General features: G+C 35.4%; 4 protein-coding genes across 4 annotated transcripts; 3 read left to right on the plus strand and 1 right to left on the minus strand.

Moving 5' to 3' along the window:
• Positions 1 to 39: 39 nt before the first annotated feature.
• LOC106170726 (JNK1/MAPK8-associated membrane protein) lies at positions 40 to 4,053 on the minus strand. The gene is made up of 7 exons (XM_013550708.2): positions 3,929 to 4,053; positions 3,624 to 3,700; positions 2,763 to 2,914; positions 2,142 to 2,348; positions 1,473 to 1,642; positions 1,106 to 1,182; positions 40 to 918 (listed from the first exon to the last, which is right to left on the minus strand). The coding sequence occupies exons 1-7, from the start codon at positions 4,026 to 4,028 to the stop codon at positions 697 to 699; spliced, it is 1,005 nt and encodes a 334-aa protein (XP_013406162.2). The 5' UTR covers positions 4,029 to 4,053; the 3' UTR covers positions 40 to 696.
• A 1,092-nt stretch (positions 4,054 to 5,145) lies between these two features.
• LOC106170700 (trans-L-3-hydroxyproline dehydratase) lies at positions 5,146 to 8,558 on the plus strand. The gene is made up of 5 exons (XM_013550671.2): positions 5,146 to 6,593; positions 6,880 to 7,032; positions 7,389 to 7,528; positions 7,827 to 7,936; positions 8,387 to 8,558. Exons 1-5 carry the CDS (start codon positions 6,041 to 6,043, stop codon positions 8,538 to 8,540), a joined length of 1,110 nt encoding a protein of 369 aa, XP_013406125.2. The 5' UTR covers positions 5,146 to 6,040; the 3' UTR covers positions 8,541 to 8,558.
• Positions 8,559 to 10,169: 1,611 nt separating this feature from the next.
• Positions 10,170 to 11,325, plus strand: LOC106170710 (beta-1 adrenergic receptor-like). Its single transcript, XM_087006475.1, has one exon. It carries the CDS (start codon positions 10,172 to 10,174, stop codon positions 11,162 to 11,164), a length of 993 nt encoding a protein of 330 aa, XP_086862601.1. The 5' UTR covers positions 10,170 to 10,171; the 3' UTR covers positions 11,165 to 11,325.
• Positions 11,326 to 15,924: 4,599 nt separating this feature from the next.
• Positions 15,925 to 21,844, plus strand: LOC106170712 (ras-related protein Rab-11A). Its single transcript, XM_013550682.2, has 6 exons — positions 15,925 to 16,196; positions 16,916 to 17,027; positions 19,261 to 19,344; positions 19,811 to 20,004; positions 20,398 to 20,478; positions 20,652 to 21,844. The coding sequence occupies exons 1-6, from the start codon at positions 16,160 to 16,162 to the stop codon at positions 20,780 to 20,782; spliced, it is 639 nt and encodes a 212-aa protein (XP_013406136.1). The 5' UTR covers positions 15,925 to 16,159; the 3' UTR covers positions 20,783 to 21,844.
• Positions 21,845 to 21,943: the final 99 nt, after the last annotated feature.

Genomic DNA, 21,943 nt, shown 5'->3' on the forward strand with positions numbered 1-21,943 from the left:
ACAAAGCATATGAAATAAGCCATGCAGAACACCTTGTCATTTATGTCACCATCTTTATTCAAATACTCATTTTGGATAACCTGTCATGTTTGTAGACAAAGTAAATTCATTTTCCAAAATTAAATCTGAATTATTTAAGGGAAACCAAGTCGATTCATTTCAATTTTATACATGAAGTAATACCAAAAATTAGGTCCATATACTGAAAGCATGGGAGTGACTTCTGGTCTAAGGGCTTAATCTGTCATTTCATTTTGGGTGGTGTGCATGTAACTTGGAGGGGGGCACTTCATACTTTACAAGCACAGTTGTGACCCTTTTTTTGTCGTTTTCCATATGAATGCACTTATTCCAGCTGGTGGTACCTTACCCTAAGGCGGTATCACCTCTCTGATCCTCTATTTAACAATTAAATTCATGCTCTGTTGGTTTAAATCTCAGTGTTTCTCCATTTCAATAAAAACACAAAAATATCCCTTCTTGTTCTTGCAGCTTTTCAAGAATGAAGACTAATGCAGCACAAAAATATTAATCTGCTGCCCCTCATTTAACACTAGTTCTGCTGGAAACTTAACAGTTCTGTCTCTCTTCTGTATTCCAGTCACCTCTCAGGGGAACAGCTTCATGTTAATTGCAAGCCCTGCCAGCAGGTGCCAGAGAGAAAACGAATATTTACCTCCTTTCTATTACTGACAGTCAGCCATCAACCACATTTAAATTATCTGGGTCTGTAAACTTAGCAGTCAGTAAGTAATACAGTGTTGGCAATGGCACCAAGGCCAGAAGTGGGCCATGTAACCATGGCTCTCTCATTTCTGTGATGGATACTATTCCGTATGTGTGTAACAACCAATGTCCTACCAGCACTGCCAGGTTACGAGGAACTGTGAAATTGGATTTGACCAAGGATTTGATATCCTGGAAAACAATGGTTTAGATGAGTTATATATATATTTATAACAAGAAGCATGGGAGATGTCACATTTTTAAAAAAATGAATCTTACATACACGTCTCATCTCTCATGAATACCCATCTTTCAGCACAAAAAATGTTATTTTGTATATCATATAGCAATATCTTGTGCAAATGGACAACTACATTACCTGATCTTCAAATGATGCTAGATGCAGGGCCAGAGTTATTAGGGACACAACTACCAATATGTATGGAAATGAATAATCTGCAAGGCAACATGATAAATGAAGTAAAAACAAATTATGTTTTCAACTTGCAGATAACAAAATAACTCCCATTTTAACACCGAGTAGCAATTAAGAAGCATTTGAAGTAATAAACATAAGTAATGACAAGTTACCTTTAGTTGGCATATTGTATTAAAATATATCTACATGTAAACACCTCCTTGGCAAAATGCTGTCTACTTAAGTCTCACATACTCTTCACTGCATAAAAAGCTCATTACGAACATTCAAAAATGCACTTTTATATACTGCAAATTTGAAATCTTACACATTAAGCCACCTAACACTGCCTGTATAACGACCAATGAAGGAATGAAATATAAAGCTGCATATATGGACTTTGTTCCTTTTCCTCCAACAAGTTTTGCTGAGATCACAGGCCTAAAAAGCATCATGAAGACCAAACAGAAGGCGTAGTATATCATCACTATGGTGTACCTATAAAAAAAGCAGAGATAAACATTACAATACAATAAAATCTTTGTCCCCTCCTCTACCATGAAGTTATATATATACATCTCAACAGCAAGTATCTAAGGCTGTATTCCCAGAGCTTTTAGATCGATCTATCCCCGCGGGGAGTCTCACTAGATTACTTTCAGATAATCCGGCTTAAATGTCCGTCCCCCCTACTACAAGCTGTAAGGGGGTAATTAACTTTCGTGTCCGCTCGGCTGACAGCTATTTAGCGTGAACCCCCAGGGAGTTAGGTCGATCTAAAGTAGATTGATCTAATCTCTGGAAATGGGGTCTAACAAGGTGATCATGGAGGGATAACCTAGCTAAATTTCAAAAGTTTTGGCTGAAAGCCAATAGCAATTGCTGTGATATATTACAATACTAACTAGTAAGAGAATGAGAAACTACATTATGTTACAAACATTAAAATAGATTAAAGAGAGAGAAGGACACAGAAACATTGTTCTGTCCTGCTTACAATGGGTACACTGCCTCTTGTGTACAGTGGATAGTAGTGGTGTAGTCAATCTTTGGGTTTTCCAGCATGGTGTACCAGTCACTGAGTCTCTCTACATGGCATGACGAGATACTGAGCCTGCCTCGAGGCTGAGAGACCAGCAAAGTCATGACGGCAGCTAAAAGGGATTCCAAAAAGGCCGAGATGTGCAACACCAAGAGACCATGTCTGAAACAAGTATACAATGTGGCATGAAATTGTAAATAAAACATGTCTCTAATTTCAACAATCTAAGCAACAAAACACCACAGTTTGTTTGACAATTGATATCAATACACAATTATATATATGCACATGATACATCTATGTATATTGCAGTTGTGATTGGGATATTTTATTTGTATTCTATCATGAAAAATTTGGATTAAAATCAACCAAACAAAAATTGTTCAATCTGGCTGAACTTATATCAAAAACTTATATCAGAATACAAATCAACTCACTCAATCATCCACTTGTCTTAGCCAAAATTTGAAATTATTGTCATAATAAATACCAAATGATAATTCGACTAAATAAAGCTATCACTTTCTATTTTATTTAAGTGGAGGTAAGCTGGCATGAGCTCATATACACACTTACACTTTCCTAGCATTGGTGAAGTCTATGAAGAACCAATGCAAGACTAAGGGGGCTATGGCCATGAAGCCTAGATACAACCAGTCATACAAAGGTGGAGTGTTCTCACAAGGTGAACACACTGAGTTGTTGGGTCTCTGGCCATGAGGGCATGCCTGAAGAAACCAGAATGATGAAATATTATCCAATTGATGTTTTAACCATCACTATGATCAGGCCCATAGCCAACAAATTCAAAAGGGGGTTAAAACTGAAAAAGTGGACCATTTACTATGAAACTTTTGTGTACCTAGATAAAATTTTATGCAGAATGGGCCATTTCCTGACAAAAAGGGTGGTTCTTTTGACCCCCTGCCCCCTGGTTACAGGTCTTAGTTTTAAGTACCTCTAAAATACTGCCTAAAATACAAAGGCAGCATTCATATGAAAATTCTATTTTCTAAAAATCTATTTGCGGTATGTTGTGATCACGGTCTGTGCCCTGAATACCCCACGGCGTAATTACGGGCAGCGCGAGCTGGTTACTTCCAAAGCTGTAATTAATTCTTGGCACTGCCAGTAATTAGGCCGCGGGGTATTCAGGGCACAGACCGTGATCACAAGATACCGCAAATAGATTTTTAGATTTTTAGAATATAGATTTTTCATGTGAACGCAGCCTAAGAAAATACATGTACCACAAAAACTGACAAGGGCTTGATTTCTGTTATAATAATGAATGCTTCAATTTCATTATATAAAAAAAAAAATGATATATAAGCTTTTCATCAATACTCTGCTCTAGGATTTCATGCAAAAACAGAAAACATATATGACAAAAAAACCAGTAAAATCAGGGTTATACTCGGCTCTGTTAAAACTTACTCCACAGTCACCAAATGACCCATCTTCATGTCGCACTCTTCCACAGTAAAGCCCTCGACATGGAGCTGGGATTACATCTGAAAGAATGACATTAAAATTATCAACATAACTCTGATTAAGACAGGTAAATTGGTTTAATTGTTAATATTTTCAAAGAAGACAACTACTCAGAAAGCTGCATGACCCGACACCCGTTCTGACTGATTCTCTTCATTTCAATGTCAAACACAATAAGTCTCGATATGCTTTTATATGTTTACAGGAAATGGATCGTGCTTTTTAAATTGGGTTAGAGCAGACATTACCTGCTTCAGTGCTTACACAAGTCTGTGATATAATTGAAACCAATGCTAGACGAAAACAAACTCCCCACAGCATCCTCGGCATCATTGATGTTAATCGCATCAAGAGGAGATACAGCGACGTTTTTATATTTCCATTAATTATGTTTGCGTCAAACCCGGGCACAAACAATGCTGGTGATGAGACATTTAATGAAATAGTAGAAAGTATTAAAATTATGTCAAAGAAAGTGATTCACTGATTATATTTGACAAAATTTACTTAAATTGCTTAAGCCTGTCTTGTTTCATACAGCTCTTCTGACATAAATGTTTCTGCAAAACAAACTTTGCGCGATAACGAGGTTTAGACGTGGAGAGCGGTAAATTAGAGGGAGTATCACAGAAAGTTGCATATGGCTTTTAATGACGAAATTAACCCATTACAGTGACGTCATATTTGCTCCGTAACACTAGTCCCGCGGCCATGCTGGAGGGAATGAACGACAGGAATAGTAGCGGTAATATAGGTGAACCAAATAAAATAAAATAAACTTCATATCGCGATCAAGTACACCAAAGGGAAAAGGGTATATACAAGCTGAAGCTTCAGCTGCTCAGCAGGATCGACCAATATGAACTCAAGACCGTCTAAAAACATGAAATCCTACCAAATGCTACTTATATATCCAACATCGTGTTGTCAGAAGAAAGTTCAGTTATCTTGTACTTCATTTTTCTTGTTCATTGGGTAATAACAGTTATAGTTTGAGAGAGTTTAATGTGTAATCATAAGTTTAACCTTACATAGAAGCAACTTTTTTCATAAAGGATAGATATAAGGAGAAATTTGAGCTGATCATCAGGATAAACCCTTGTGGACTCAAGGAAGAATGTATGCAGGATTGTCATAAAGTATGACATGAAATATTGCTGTCAGTTATGACTTATCTCTACATCGTGAGGCTGTCAGAAATTATTTCAACATTCTTGTACTTCATATTGGTTCATTAGAAAGTACATGTAACAAGATTGTTGTTTGAGAGAGTTTATTATTCACCATGCAATCATTCATATAAGCAACATGTTAGGATTTTATTATTATTCAGTCATTCACAGAAGCAAGGCATTTTTCACACTTATGTATTTATGATGTCCAATGTAAAATAACAATAATTCAGTTCATGAATTGATCTTCATATCTTTTTTTTTTTTTTTTTTTTTTTTTTTTTATAATTTACTTGCGTCCAATCAGTGTGGCTTGGTGGGAAATGCCAGTCAATTTCCTAAATGTAAATTAATAGAAAGATGACAATAGTGATTTTTATTCGTATTGTAACTTACAACATTACAGTTGAAAGGAGCAGAATTTAACATTTTTACAGAGGAAAGTGCAAATTCATTGCATGAGGTTATATGTCAATTACACCTGAGGTAGAATTTACTTGCAAAATAAAATTACTCTTATCACTACACCAAATCGAAAATTAAGCCACTAACTTCCAAATGCCCCTCATACAGGTTATTGATTTAATTGGCCCAGCTCAGCTGTGTACAGTACAAATATAGCCTTGACACTAATTGGCAATAATGCTAACCAGGTATTAAAGAGGTAGGTGACAGCCGATAAAATCTAGAGAGCACCGTAACTGATAACAAATTACACCCAAGGCAATAGGTGAGTCTTCATTATAAAAGTCGAAACCCTGCCTGGGTATTTCCACTCGTTTTAACTGATTAACACACTCTCCACCCAAACTTTTTGGGCACTACTTTAAATATATATGTAGTGTACGTGCGCCCCAAATGTACACACCTAGGTCTTTGGTTTTCTACTGTTTTTTCTTTTATGGTAAAATCTGCACCGCTGGCTCTTCATTCTTTGCTATAAAATAAATTAGTTTTATCCTTTACTTTTCCGAAGAGTCTTGATTCAAAGCCACCTCGCCGTCTCTCCTTCGTTTATGGTTTTAGTTCCTTCACCATGGATTGTTACCACTGCAGGCAGCCTGTGAACGCTTGTAAAGTTAGTTATCTTCTCTCGATCAAATAACCTGCAGTAATTCATCATTTTGCTCGGTTAAATATCAAAGAAAATACAGAAAACGAAAACTGAACTACAGACATGGCTTGTTCATGCGCAGCAGACGATTCCGGTCTCCCTCCAGAATGGCTGCCGTTTGTTTTGATGACGCAGGCTCTAATGGGTCAATAGCAGTTATGAATATATCTGATCTAGTCATTAAGACCACAGAAATGCATACAGGTGGGGAGCCACTCAGAATTGTAGAATCTGGGTATCCGAAAATCTCAGGAGAAACTATATTAGAGAAACGAAAATTCGTAAAAGAAAATTTGGATTTTTTGAGAAAGTTTCTCATGTTTGAACCAAGAGGGCATTTCGACATGTATGGCGCGCTTCTCATAGAACCAGACAACCCTGAAGCAGATATGGCAGTTTTGTTTATGCATAATGAAGGGTATAGCACTATGTGTGGCCATGCAGTGATTGCATTGGGGCGCTATGCTCTTGATAAGGGGCTTGCAAGGCATAAACCGTCCCCTCCCGAGACTGAGGTGAATATCCAATGTCCATGTGGCCTGGTGAAAGCCTTTGTTGAATGTAATCACTTAGGAGAAACTGGGCGAGTGAGGTTTCACAGTGTGCCCTCCTTTTTATTTGCTGCAGGTAAAATTGTCATTCTTGCCATTTTCTTCAAAATATAATTTCTTTCATGATTTTATACAGTACCTGAAATTGACACACAATTCTCAAAAGGGTGTTTAATGGTTCCCAAGTTCTGCCATTCCAAGGGACTGTTGATCTGGGGGTCCACTATTCCCAAGCCATACGAATGAGTAATTAAAAATAATAATTGAGAGAACTTGGATTTTTTTCTCATTGCTTTTATATCAATTCCATGGGTCCGTATATATATATATATATATATATCAATTATCATCGTCTTTCCCAGATGTTAAAGTGTCTGTCCCAGGTTATGGTGAACTCCAGGTGGACATAGCTTATGGAGGAGCATTCTATGCATTCGTTACCACAGAAGTATTGGGTCTCAACTTCCAAACAAACAAAACTTCTGAAATAGTTGATGCAGCCTCAAAAGTTACAGGTAATTCTTTTTCTTACAAAGTAGTCTTTGTTTATTACTATAGAAATACATGTCTGTTGGTTGGATTTTATTTATTTATTTATTTTTTTCATTTTGACCAACTGTACCTGTAGAAGGCCATTCAGTATGCATTAGACTAGTTATTGATTGAAATAATTATGGTTGGCAATAAAACTTAAAGATATGGACCCCAATGACAGAAGTATTGAAAAACTCACATTCAATAAATATTATAATGTTTTATATATGCCTATGTTGTAAGTAGGATTTCAAGTACAGTAGTTCAAATAAGACAACTTTAAAAAAATTTTAACACTGTCATCATTTTTCTTTGAAATTTATTATGAATTTTACAGAAGCAGTAAAATCCACTGTGAAACTCCACCACCCAGATAGTCCTGACCTGGCTTTCTTATATGGAACCATTGTCACTGATGGCAAGGAAGAGTTTTCTCAGGAACCAACTGCTAACATTTGTGTCTTTGCTGACAGACAGGTAAGTATTATATAATTACGTGTTTCTTGATCGCTATTCAAAATAATTTAAAAAATGAGTTAACAAAATTTTCTGCATAGTAACCATTGCATATCCCAAGCCCACTGGTTATAGATTAGTATATTCGATATTGTTTATTATGTTACAGGTATCAACTACATCTTTGGAAGTAAATGTTACAAATACCTATGTTAAAAGTCTGGTAAAAGGCTCTAGATTGCACATCCATCTTTCTGTGTTGCTGTCTGTTCATTCATTTATTTATGGCATTTTGTGTGTTTTTTTTTTTTTTTTTCAGGTAGACAGATGTCCTACTGGTTCTGGAGTAACAGCACGTATTGCTCTTCAGTTTGCCAAGGGCCTGATAAGTATTGACCAAGAGAGGGCGTTTGAAAATGGTTGTACTGGGTAAGATATAGACAAATTTAATGGTAAATTATTAAAGTATGAAACATGCTATTGATGCCAAGCTGGGAACTCTGGGCTTAATGACATTTAATGTCCTCAAAATATCCTTTCAGAAAATAATAATCTTGTTTTTTTACTTAAGAGTCTTTCAATTATTTAAATTTCATTTCAGTTGACTGTTGTTCTTGTCATTTGCATCGCCACACATTGCAAGGTACAATCCTCCTTGTTTATGGACCTATCTGAGCCATGTATGGCCTTGACTGGACCAGAACTTACTAAGATGGTGAATGCTGGCAATGGTCAATGTTCCACTTAATTGGAGGAAGGCAGCAGATGATGATGATGATGATGACTTACTGTGATTGCTACACAGTCTTTCATACATCATAGTAACCAAGCACAAATGTTACCTATTATATTTAAAAACTCTTTATTTTATGTTTTCAGGTCTAGATTTACTGGCAAAGCTATACGTAGTTGCAAGGCAGGAACACATGATGCTGTTGTGGTGGAAGTGAGTGGCAATGGATATTATACTGGATCTTGTACCTTTATAGCAGAGGCAAAAGATATGCTGAAAGAGGGATTCATTCTGAATTGAAAAAATAGCTGATTGTAGTCTTGACTCAATTATAATTAATTGGCCGGTATCATAATAATACAATATTAATTTGTTTTTAAGATCAAGATGTCAATATTAAAAGGAGTTGTGACAGTAGAAAATGCCTTACAACAATGTAATGATGATGATCAACATTGTGGAGATTATCCATCCGTATTTGACTTAAGTTTTGCTCATTTATCTTAGAGTTGAAGTGAACATAATTATCTCCATCCTGAACATGGGATTTTTTTCTAATTATGTGCTGATACAATTGAAGGGATTTAAGGTAAAGCTTGAAAACAGCTATTCTGTGATATTTAATTATTATTTTTTAAAAATTTTGATATTTTAACTAAATAAAATATACACATCAATATAGCATATTGAAAAATATGTATGTTAGATGAGAGCAATGGTGCTGTTACATTGTAAGGCATTTATTATATTTACCTAGAGATGTTTTGTGACTGACCATGGTGATATACGCTTTATTCATTGATTTTTGATTTTTGGCTAAATGCAAATGCTGGCTATATGTCATTGTGTGGGTGTGTGTGTGTGAAATTTTCATTTTTCACACATTAGCATTTTCAGTGACTTGTTTATCCAATGGAACTGCATCACTGACTAGTTTTTCAATGTCCATGTTACCTGTGGTACATAATGCAAGAGAGTAAGAATGATTATGCTATTTTAAAGCATTATGTTATAGTGAATCGAAATTGGCCAAACATTATTTTGTGCACTTTTTTTATGTGAATTGTCTGTACATTTGACAGCTTTGCTGCCTTGTTTCCTATATCAGGCCCACCCAACTACCAGACTCGGCACTGAATGATCCTGAATTCACCGGTAAATCGGACCACGCTACCCGTTTTCAAGGTGTGTATCAGTACGCATTTCACAGTATCAGACGCGACACCGCTCTTGCCTAGTATGCGATGTGATAGTGACGATTCTCAGCGGGGTTGAAAAGCATTGCATCACCACTCAAAATTTGTTCAGGGTGTGATACTGTGTAATGCGATCTGACACACCTTGAAAACGGGTAGTGTGGTCTGATCTACCAGTGAATTCAGGATCATTCGGTGCCGAGTCTGGTAGTTGGGTAGGCCTGTGTATGGTGTCTGGATATTTGCCAGCTTTGCTGCCTAGTTGACTTTGCATCAGTAGAAAGTTATTGTCACCTCTTTCTTGTTCCTATCTGTAATTCATTGTGCAGATTGAAAATGCTATTATGATATTCAGAGACGTTTTGCAGATGTTTAAGTTAATGCATTTTAGTTGTTGTATTGCATTAGGATTAGATATACTGTACTCTGTAGCAATGAACTAGTTAGCTCAATGCCTGTAGTAATACAATCAGATAATCTCTGACACAGCAATTGACTCAGATTGTATAAGAGCTGAGATAAAGAGAAGGTGAAATTGATTTTCAACAAGAATGAAAAAGTGAGCAGCTGTAACAGCTGTGACTGGTTTTGCTGCCTAATGCTAAAAAATACAGGGATTGAGATTTTAGTGGAGAATTTATTAAATGAATATTTGAACGGCAGGCCTTTGTAACTACTGAGAGGTAAAGAAAGCTGCAACTAGTGGCACACTTACAAAGGAATAACTTAAGCCTGATGATGATACCAGTGAATGGGACTAGGAATGACTTTTATTTTGCAGATAACAATACTGAAGGTGAAAATGGTCCATACTATTACCAGACAACATTATACAAAGTATTGGTTGTGTTTGCATTTGCACTAGTCATGGTCATCATATGTTTTGGAAATCTGTTGGTCATCATCACCTATGCATGTGTGCAGAAACTGCAAACACGTGGCAATATTTTCATGATACGTCTAGCAGTGGCAGACTTGGTATTAGGATTCCAGATAATTTTTCAAATTGTATCAATTTTTATACCTCTCAAGTCTCTTACCTTGTGTATCTTGCGGTACTCTCTGTTGAGTGTCTCTTCATTCGCTTGTAATTTGACACTGTTGGTTCTAACTGTGGAGAGATATTTTGCTGTGTTCCATCCTTTGAAGTATCATACATGTGATATTAAAAAATGGTTTTATGGCATAACTGCGTTAATTTGGACCCCTGCATTCATATTTGGATTTTTGATACCATTTGTGTGGCACAAGGATTGGACCTATGAAAAATCCCATGGCTGTGAATTTTCTGTAATTCTGAAAGAGGATTTTATTACTTGGTTTATTTCACTACCATTCATCCTGTCAACAGTCAGCATTTTGGTTTTATATACCAAAATTATAAAGGAAATCAGAAAACAGAAGAACAGAATTGGATCTCGAAATGCCAACAGGATACTGACACCTCAAAATGCAATTGACAGACATACGCCAATTTCTTCACAGATAATTAAACTCTGCAAGACTGTTGCTCTAATTGAGTTTTGTTATTTGGTTTGCTGGGTCCCTTTTATGTTATTTATTGCCATCCATGCACTTATGCGGTTGGAATACTCGGTTATTGCTATAAATGTTCGCTTCTGTTTGGGAATTTTGCTTGCTGTCAACTCTGCATTGAATCCATTTATATATGCTGTACGAACGCCAGATTTTCGTAAGGCCATTCGAAAAGCAGTAACTGGACATTGATGCCAAAGCCAAAAACTTGAAGTAGATGCCAGGAAAGATGTTAATTTATTCTAGTATAAATTTACAATTTAAATTTGCTGTGGGTATCAAGTTGAAGAACTTTTGTTGAGATGTACACTTGTTTGTGTATCTGTTGAATCTTAGTAAAATATTTATGCAAAGATATAGAATTTCTTTTGATTCACCCAACAACCACAAAAGAAATTGTGGTTTAAAGCAGGAAAACATAACTGTTACTTTCATAAAATGCTTTGCCAAACATTTTCACATATACAAGCGTATATGTGTCTGTATATATTTTGATTGGTCCATCTGTCTGTGTTGTTGCTGTCGCCGTCACAGTCGCCCCATAACTTTCAAACTGTATTTTGTTTTTACTTTAAATTCACTGAGTGACAAAGGGGCAGTTTGGTTTTATTTACAGTAATTATTCTGTTTTTTTTTTTTTTTTTTTGCACAATTTTGGTGATGTTTGCCCCATAACTGCGAAATAGTATTTTTGTTTTACTTAAAATTTTCTCAGTGCCTTTGTTTGGTAAAGAGGCAATTTATTTATACTATAATCTTTTTTTATGTACAGACACAGATGTGTCTGTACATATTGCCATCACCTGCGTCTGTCGTCGCCGTCGTCGCCGATGCCGATGGCGTCGCCGATGCCGTCGCCGATGCCGGCGCCGTGCACTTTCCTTGTTAACACGATAAGTGGAGGGCAGTTTTACTTTTTGGCTTTATATTTACAGAGCTGATGAATATTCATAAAACACAGGTCAAGTTCGAAAATCAGCATGATCGGGCCATTATTGTAGAAGTTATGCTGTTTTTTCACTTTTCAGCATATATGCAACCCTGTTAACACATTTTAAGGAAAACCGATAGGCCTGTTGTCATGAAACTCACAGGAGTAATCAATCTTACTAAAACGCAGGTCAAGTTCGAAAATCGGCATGATCGGGCCACTATTTTAGTAGTTATGCTGTTTTTTCACTTTTTAGCATATATGCAACATTGTTAACACATTTCAAGGAAAACCCATAGGCCTGTTGTCATGAAACTCACATTAGTAATCAATCTTACTAAAACGCAGGTCAAGTTCGAAAATCAGCATAATGGGGCCATTATTTTATAAGTTATGCTGTTTTTTCACATTTCCTCAGATTCAATTCTTAGGCATGTTAACAGTCTCATTATTTAACTAATAAGATATGTAAATGTGTTTGTTTGACATTTCCTGCAACTTTAAAACATTGTTAGTTGATTATGTAAAAATGATGGTAAACTTGTTATCATGTATTGTATAATAGAGTTTCAAAAATGGAAAAAAAACTCATATCATTGCAGTTTGTCAGATTAATTCATTCACTATGTTCAGAAACTCGGAATGGAGGAAATTGGACATTAAACACTGTTCTATTGATATTTTTCCCATGTCATCAATTTTCTTAGTTGATCATATAAAAATGGCAGTAAACTGTTAATTTTGTCATATGTTAAACAATTGTTAAAAATGGAAAAAAACACATTTCAGGACAGTGCTGTCTTGTTTACATTTTGGCATTTTCAAGGTGTGACTTTGAAGTTCCATGGGCCTGAAGACCTTTGCTTGTCACATTTTCTCAATATCCATGATACTAATATTTTATTATTAAAAATTGATGGTTATTATCCTGTTAAACATTATGTAATATTGCATCAAAATTTGAAGAAACCCCTATTTTGGACACTGCTCCCATGATGACCATTTAAGGAAAACCATGTCACTTACTGTTCTCAAACTTACAGGAAAGAAACATGGGACTAAGATACAGTTTAATTAGGCAATGCAGTCTGTTTGGTAATTCTTTCTGGCAGTTAAACAGTTTTTTGTGAAAATTAAATTTGTCACATATTGGCATTTTCAAGGTGTGACTTTGAAGTTCCATGGTCCTGAAGACCTTTTCTAGTCACATTTTCTGAATATCCATGATACTAATATTTTATTATTATGTACAGACACAGATGTGTCTGTACATATTGCCATCACCTGCGTCTGTCGTCGCCGTCGCCGTCGTTGCCGTCGCCGGCGCCGTGCACTTTCCTTGTAAACATGATAAGTGGAAGGCAATTTAATTTTTGGCTTTATATTTACAGAGCTGATGAATATTCATAAAACGCAGGTCAAGTTCGAAAATCAGCATGATCGGGCCATTATTGTAGAAATTATGCTGTTTTTTTCACTTTTCAGCATATATGCAACACTGTAAACACATTTCAAGGAAAACCGATTGGCCTGTTGTCATGAAACTCACAGGAGTAATCGATCTTACTAAAACGCAGGTCAAGTTCGAAAACCGTCATCATCAGGCCACTATTTAAGTAGTTATGCTTTTTTTCACTTTTCAGCATATATGCAACATTGTAAACACAATATAAGAAAAACAGACAGGCCAATTGTCATTAAACTCACAGGAGTGGTCAATCCTGCTAAAACACAGGTTGAGTTAAAAAAAAATCAGCATAATCGGGCCATTATTTTAGAAGTTATGCTGTTTTTTCACATTTCCTCAGATTCAATTCTTAGACATGTTAACAGTTTCATTATTTAATTAATAAGATACGTAAAAGTGTTTGTTTGACATTTCCTGCATCTTTACAACATTGTTAGTTGATTTTGTAAAAATGATGGTAAACTTGTTATCATGTATTGTGTAATAAAGTTTCAAAAATGGAAATAAACTCATATCATTGCAGTTTGTCAGGTTCAATCATTCACTATGTTCAGAATCTCAGAATGGAAGAAATTGGACATTTAACACTGCTCTATTGATATTTTTCCCATCTCATCAATTTTCTTAGTTGATCGTATAAAAATGGCAGTAAACTGTTAATTTTGTTTTATGTTAAAAATTGTTAAAAATGGAATAAAACATTTCAGAACAGTGCTGTCTTGTTTACATTTTGGCATTTTCAAGTTGTGACTTTGAAGTTCCATGGGCCTGAAGACCTTTGCTAGTCACAGTTTCTGAATATCCATGATACTAATATTTTATTATTAAAAATTGATGGTCATTATGCTGTTAAACATTATGTAATATTGCATCAAAATTTGAAAAAAACCTATTTTGGGCACTGCTCCCATGATGACCATTTAAGAAAAACCATGTCACTTACTGTTCTCAAACAGTACAGTAAATATGTACAGATGTGTCTGTACATATTGCCATCACCTACGCCTGTCGTCGCTGTCGCTGTCGCACTTTCATTATAAACACGATAAGTGGAAGGCAGTTTTACTTTTTGGCTGCTTGGTAATTCTTACTGCCAGTTAAACAGTTTTTTTGTGAAAATTTAATTTTTCACATATTGGCATTTTCAAGGTGTGAGTTTGAAGTTCCACAGGCTTGAAGACCCATGCTAGTCACATTTTCTGAAAATCCATGATACGTATATTTTATTATTAAAAATTGACGGTCATTAGGCTGTTAACCATTATGTAATATTGCATCAGAATAGAAGAAAACACAATTTTGGGTGCTGCTGCCATGATGACCATTATGGGAAAACCATGTTACTTATAATTGCCAAACTTTCAAAAAAGAAATACAGGACTAAAATGCAGCCTGAGTTGGAAAAGTAGTCTAATTGGCTTCTTTTTCTGGAAGTTATACATTTTCAAAGTGTGAACTTGAACTCCCATGGGCCTGAAGCCTTATGCTTGTTACACATTTTACTTACATTGGTATTACCTGTTGAGCATAATTAAAATTTGATGTTGAATTTGCAGTTTAACATAATGTACTTTTGCATCAGAATTGACAGTAGCCTATTTTGTGCATAGTTATTTCCTGTTTTTTGTCTGTACATTTGACAGCTTTGCTGCCTTGTTTTTGTGTGTGTATTTTTTTTCACATTTTCAGTGGCTTTTATATCCCATGGAACTGAAACACTTGCTAGTTTCTCAATGCCCATGTTACCTGTAGTACATAATGTAAGGAGGTAAAAGTGATTAATCTGCTTTAAAGCATTATGTAATAGTGCATCAAAATTTTGTGCAATATTTTTATGTAAAGTCTGAACATTTGTCAGCTTTGCTGCCTTGTTTCCTGTATGGTGTCTGTATGTTTGCCAGATTTTCATGGGTTTATCTGTAAATTGGGCACATTCTCTTTAACTGAGAGCTTTTGCCATAGTAAAAAAATATATGAGTTAACATTCTACCCCTGAGATACTTCCTTATTGTTTACAGTCTTTCCCATAAAAATAACTGTTATACCTTTTTTTAAAGATTTTAATGACCATTCATGGTGCATCCATACCCTCTACCAGGCTGGTGTGTGTGTGTGTGTGTGTGTGTGTGTGGGGGGGGGGGGGGGGGGGGGGGGCGCTTCCTATTCTTTCAGGTTATGATTATTTTCCACTTATGTTATTAGTATTATTATTAGTAATAAGGGCTTAAATATTTCTGTTTGGAAAAAAAACCGGAAACAGAGGGAGGCGTTTCCTTTGTCAGAAACTGCATGTGTCTTATCATGTTAACAAATAACTTTTATAAATAAAATAAATAGATATACCGGTACTCCCGTATAATGTATGTTACGATAGATCTAACAGTTTTTTGCTCTTGGGAAAATGCAAACATCAACACTAAGGACACTGCGAAATGCGACGCGCGGGAGTCTATATATTTCGTTGTTATAGTCTATATTGGCACTACTAGGGCGGAATAAAAAAACTGTAGACTACAAAACGCAATGCGAGCGCCACAACAAACACACTAGTCTGACGTCACCATTGTGCCAGGAAGGGGCGTTAAGTCCGCCATATTGGATAAGGAGTTTTGTTTTGATTAAGAAATCGTACAAATCATCCAGTATTTGAAACCATCCGGCACAATTTATATACGAAAGTGGGTGTATACATCAAGAAGAAATACTAATAACCACCTTTCTGGCTATTGTGAGACTACACATCACAGACCAAGCGATATAGCCCCTCGGAGGCTTACAGGAAGTAGAAATGGCAAAAGATGACGAATACGATTATTTGTTCAAGGGTAAGTTTGAATGTAAAGAACATACGAAATTCAAATAGAGATTATATCAGTCTTCTCACAGTTTTTGATGATAGTATTTTTCAGTTTACCCCTTAAGACGACTTGATAAATGGCAGAAAAGGCTCATTCTATTAATTTTGTCAATCCACTTTTGGGTCCGAAACTGTCAGTGTCAGTAAATGCAAACCTAACCAAAACCTTGAAATTATACTGATGTATAAACATGTTATCAGAGAAATCATTCAGTTGTTTTTTTCGTAAATTATACTAAGATTTTCTTTGCATAAAATGCCATTATATAGTTATTCAGAAGTGTAAAAGTAGAACACTGGCTAGAGTTGACAGATTATGTACACCCTTTTTACAAGATGGCATTTCTGCCATATGACTCACCTTACTATTATATCTACATGCATTGATCTATGTATCATACGTGGCAGTGGATAACAAAATATTTGGACACTAGTAAGATATGCTAAATTAGATATGATGTCATTCAGCTACAACAACTGAAGACTTAATAATAAATAACACACCTTATTGTTTTCTCTTCTCCTTCATGAGAAATGGCTCTATATAAGGTTAGTGCATTCTAGATTTGATAAGCCTTGTGCCCTAAGCTTTTATCTTTAGGGGTAGATAGAAATGTGTGTGGGACTGTCAAAATTATGAGTGTTGAAATAAAACTGCATTTTAACCAAATTTCCTCGTCTTTTCAGTTGTCTTGATCGGAGATTCTGGTGTTGGTAAGAGTAACCTGTTATCCAGATTTACCAGAAATGAATTTAATTTGGAGAGTAAAAGCACAATAGGAGTAGAGTTTGCTACTAGGTAGGTATTATCCTTCAAGTATGCAATTAAATTCTGTACCAAAACAGCAACTAGTATCTTTTTACTCTCAGTGTGCTACTCGCATCATGTTGATAACTGAGCTTGACCTAACTTACAATTGAGTGTCATCAGTATATTGGGCTGAAGTAGTCACACCAAAATAAAGTAATGAAGAAAGAAAAAACGCTCCAACAAAATGTTTGCTTTTCTAAAAAAAGTTAATTATTGAACATCCCCCTTTATAATTATTGAATATTGACATACACCAAGGCATGTTTTCCCTCTCTCCTCACAGTTTCATCATTTGAAGGCAGATTAGCCTTAAGTGTCAATTCTATGATAATACAATTTACAAAGTAAACTAAGAGTATTAGTCTTCCACTTTGATTTGCACATATTTGGAAATTCCTTATTGATGTGTCAGCCCCCAATGATTTAATGTATATGTCCAACTGTCCATCATAATTCCTTGATACTGTCCATTTATATCAACCGTGAACACACAGCTCAACATTCAAGCACCTGCTCAACTAGTGCCCCATTTATGAAGCCCTGGCATGTCATTAGGCTGGCTTGGCTTGGCCCAGATGGAAAACAATATATCAAGCTGGTTTGTCCAAGTATCTGCATATGCATGGATATGATAGGCTTATGTTGACATGATAATTTGTTTTAGATGCTAAAGATTGGGCTTTGGCTTTGGATACTTTTGATATTAGATATTAGTGTTATCCACCTATATATAATTTAGACAAAAAAGTAGTTTTTGTCTTTGGTTCATGCTGTATATTATTCCAATTTCAGTTTTGGTGACCTCCTTTGCTGATACATTCAGAGTATCTCCAACTTGAGCAAAATTTTGTTGGCACTTCAGTCCAGTTAGATTCATATTTAACTTCACTTACCAGGCTGGCCTAGTGCCAGTTGTTATTACAAACAATATTGTCTCTGGCTTTTAAGCTAAGCAGGGATTCCTATCCTAGCCTGTGTGTTGATTAATGACGGTCATCAGCAATCTGTCTTTGTCTATTGTATGGTATTTTTGTGCCCTAGATTTTTCATGAGGAAATCAAATTAATGAATATAACTTAACCTACATATGATATGGAATTCAGCTTGGAAAGATCAAACCACAGGTTTTATTTTTGGTCACTATCTGTACATGATGATAATAATTCATATGGCACATTCTACATATATACAGACCATGGTATAGATGTTTTTAAAACTAATGGAATGTTCACAGAATTTGAAAGCATTTTTTATTTTAATGTTTAAAATGAACAAAGGATGTTTTGTAACCTATCAACTGTCAAAGTTAAGGTATGGTAAGCATAATCAAGGTGTGACTGAAAGGGAAAGTTAAGATATTTCTTTCAACAGAAAGTGATCTGGTTCACTAACACAAAGATGTTTCAGCAGTTTTTTTTTTTTTTTTACAAATTTTTACTGTGTATAACATAGGCAAAACGGGTCAAATACAATGTTACCCATTATAGCATTATAGAATATCAATAGCTTGGCTAGAAAAAGTAAGGTCATGTTTTAGTAGGGGTGGGCAACAGGTGCAGATAAGGCATAGAGCAGCTGCACTGATTATATTGCCAGGGAAATATTCATGGAAGATTTCATCTGTTTTCATGAAAACGCACATAAATCAAGCACATAGCATTGATCTTATGGGTACAAGTACTTTGTGTGATAATAGGGCCTTTGGTTTTCATTAGTAAGGTGTTGGGGGCTTTGTAATGTGAGCAGATATCACCTTGTTGAGTCTGATGCAGCAGTTGTTGAGCAGAAAAGCAACCAAACAATTGACTCCAATAATAAGAAATAGAACAACAGATCATTAAATTTTTATATTTATTAGCAGATTATGAAAAAATGAATTGACAACTAAGACTGGGTTCCCACAGATTTAGATCGATCCATGTGGATCGACCTAACTCCCTGGGGTTTCACGCTAAATTGCTGTCAGCTTCTGGGAGCCAAGCGCGCACAAAAGTTAATTACCCCCTTACAGCTTTTAGTAGGGGGGGACAGTCATTTAAGCCGATTAAGCTGACAGCAATCTAGTGAGACTCCCCAGGGGAGTAGATCGATCTAAATATCTGTGGGAATGGTCTCTAAAGCAACCTCTTCCTTTCACACCAGGCACATGTTACAAGGCTAACAAATTTGATCTTCTCATGACTTTTGTATGTGCTCATATTTTCTTAATTTTTATTTTCAGGAGTATTCAAGTTGATGGTAAAACTATCAAAGCTCAGATCTGGGATACTGCTGGCCAGGAAAGATATAGGGCTATAACTAGTGCGTAAGTAACTGAGCTTCATAATCCTACATGAATGCCAAGGTTAACAACAATATTATGTGATGCATGATAGGGTGGCAGTGAATCCAGTGGATTTTTTTCGTCAATTTTAATCTGATAATAACAAGGATGGAATGTCATTTTCAGTTGTGATGTGTATTAAAGAAAATTAAAGAGCAGTTGGACTATTTGACATGATGACACATAGCCAGTTCATGAAAGAAGAATCCAATCAGGAGAATCATTTTGTGCATATTTTGATTAGTAAAAGATTCTCTCTTTTAATGCAAGTTGGCCAGTCAACTGTCTGCTGTCCTGATTGGGTTATTGCACTCCTTAAATTAGTCTGATTAATATTCCTACATGTCAGTTTCTGTTTTGATAATTATTTATTTTTATGATTTTCAAAAGAAAAAAGGTTTGCTTTTGTTTGATTGTACTTTTCTACAATTTCCTTTTTATTTTCCAGGTACTACAGAGGAGCAGTCGGAGCGTTATTGGTGTATGATATAGCCAAACATTTAACATATGAAAATGTGGAGCGATGGTTGAAAGAGCTGCGTGACCATGCAGATAACAATATTGTGATTATGTTAGTTGGTAACAAAAGTGACTTGAGACATCTGAGGGCAGTCCCAACAGATGAGGCCAAGGCCTTTGCAGGTGATTATCTGTTAAATAAAGATTCACCTTAAAGCAAATTTTTATGAGCATGCACCTTCTGCACATACAGATTATAAAACGAGAATTTTTTCGACTGCAAGGCAACTTTTATTAGACCAGTGACATGTTTCATGAAGTCAAATTGTTATTAAATGTCTGTGATATGATTCTGTGATTTTAACCTTGGCCAAATTTATGTTTACTGTTGTAGCTAATAATATCCTGTTGTGATATTGGATTGACAAGTAATGATCCAGTGATTGATATATTACCCCAAAACACTTTTTGTCATTGCAGGAAGCTCATTTATCAAGGATAAGTTGATGACACACTATATGATCTTTTCCATTTATGACGCATTTCGTTTAACTTCGAGTTTTTTCCTTCTTTTAGAAAAACATAACTTGTCCTTTATTGAGACATCAGCCTTGGATTCCACTAATGTTGAAGCAGCCTTCCAAAACATTCTAACAGGTAAAATTGAAAACTGTTCATAAAGCTTAAAAACATTGGCTTGATACATAACAGTTTTGAAATAAGAAATATGCTGCATGTTACATGAGCCATACGATTAAGATACATGACAGTGAAAGTGTCTCTTTAGTGTTATAATTAAAAAAAAAAAAAACCTTTTTATCTAATTTCAGAAATTTATAAGATTGTATCACAGAAACAGATACGTGACAGTCCAGATGATGACAATACGCTAAGCAATGATGTTAGAACAATACAAGTAGCCCCGACAGATAACTCGCAACCCAAAAAACAGTGTTGCTGAAGAAACTGGTGACCTTGAATATTTGACTGTAAGCGTGCACGAGAACTGATACGTTATCAAAAGTCATTGTAAGAGCAGTGGTGCATTGAGGCAGAACATTGGAATTATATCACTAAGTGTATTAAACGGACATTTCAAAACCATGTAAAGAACAACAGACTGTTCTGTGATCAAGCTAAATTAATGAGCACAGTTTAATTTAATTTTAGCTCATTTCTATCTAAAATTGCCCGTGGTTTAGCAAAACAAGTTGATTGAATGATTGAGAAAATATTTGGTTGTCATATGGGTTGCAGTCCATTCTCTTATAATATTCACATAGAAGTTGTCTTCAATGCTTCTATAAATTAAAATTTTCAAACATTGTTACACCATCAGTTAATGAAAGTCACTTACAAAGGAATTGATCATAGGCTATGCTGGTAGGATGAGATGGACAGAAATATCAAAATATTTTAACTTATATGTATTAAATTTATTGTACAATTGCTGCAGCAGGAAACAAAATGGTGTTTGATATCTTTTGTATTCTGCTTGCATGTGCTATAAATGTACCAGAGTTGCAGGAGCAACGATTATTTCAAAAACCCTGCAGAGAAAAGGCCATTTGTTTAATATGTCATCCATGAAAGGATTATTTTTGCATGTAGATAAATTAAAGTTTGCAGTTCCTTTTTTGAAATGCTTAGTAAACTGCATGTTCAGATCAAGTGCAGGGAATCTTTTCTTGGTTTTTGTACAGGATTGGAATTATTTTGTAAAGCAGTGTACAGAATAGATATGTTAATCATTACGGTTTCATCAGTCGGAATAACCAGCTTCTAAACAAACTCTGATGATCGATGAATGGGATTTGGTTGTGTTGTAGTTGATAAGGGGAGTTTGTAGGAACTGGCATACTAAAAATCCTTTTTCATCCTCTCAAACCATTACTTATTGATCCATATGTAACATAGTAAGGGGGTTAAAGTCAGGCTTTTGTGAACTATGTGTAATACATTAGATCATATAATAGCTTATAACATAATGTATAAATTGTCTAATAAAAGAACTCATATTGTATTACAAGAGTTTCCTTGGCCTTGTCAATATCATCTTACACAACAGTGATGTTTTGGGATATCTTTGACAATTAATGGAAAACCATATAAAACATAATGG

This window comes from Lingula anatina, chromosome 2 (assembly GCF_051362555.1).
Source record: "Lingula anatina isolate TDL-2025a chromosome 2, LinAna3.0, whole genome shotgun sequence".
In the NCBI taxonomy this organism is placed as follows: domain Eukaryota; kingdom Metazoa; phylum Brachiopoda; class Lingulata; order Lingulida; family Lingulidae; genus Lingula; species Lingula anatina.

Coding starts and splice junctions, on each gene's coding strand:
- LOC106170712 (XM_013550682.2), top strand. CDS start 16,160: ATGGCAAAAGATGACGAATACGATTATTTGTTCAAGG. Junction 16,197..16,915: donor ATACGATTATTTGTTCAAGG/GTAAGTTTGAAT, acceptor TCGTCTTTTCAG/TTGTCTTGATCGGAGATTCT. Junction 20,479..20,651: donor CTTCCAAAACATTCTAACAG/GTAAAATTGAAA, acceptor ATCTAATTTCAG/AAATTTATAAGATTGTATCA.
- LOC106170726 (XM_013550708.2), bottom strand. CDS start 4,028: ATGCGATTAACATCAATGATGCCGAGGATGCTGTGGGGAGTTTGTTTT. Junction 2,915..3,623: donor GGTCATTTGGTGACTGTGGA/GTAAGTTTTAAC, acceptor TGGTTTCTTCAG/GCATGCCCTCATGGCCAGAG. Junction 1,183..1,472: donor AGTGTTAGGTGGCTTAATGT/GTAAGATTTCAA, acceptor GTTGCCTTGCAG/ATTATTCATTTCCATACATA.
- LOC106170710 (XM_087006475.1), top strand. CDS start 10,172: ATGATGATACCAGTGAATGGGACTAGGAATGACTTTTATTTTGCAGAT.
- LOC106170700 (XM_013550671.2), top strand. CDS start 6,041: ATGCGCAGCAGACGATTCCGGTCTCCCTCCAGAATGGCTGCCGTTTGT. Junction 6,594..6,879: donor CTCCTTTTTATTTGCTGCAG/GTAAAATTGTCA, acceptor CGTCTTTCCCAG/ATGTTAAAGTGTCTGTCCCA. Junction 7,033..7,388: donor TGCAGCCTCAAAAGTTACAG/GTAATTCTTTTT, acceptor TGAATTTTACAG/AAGCAGTAAAATCCACTGTG.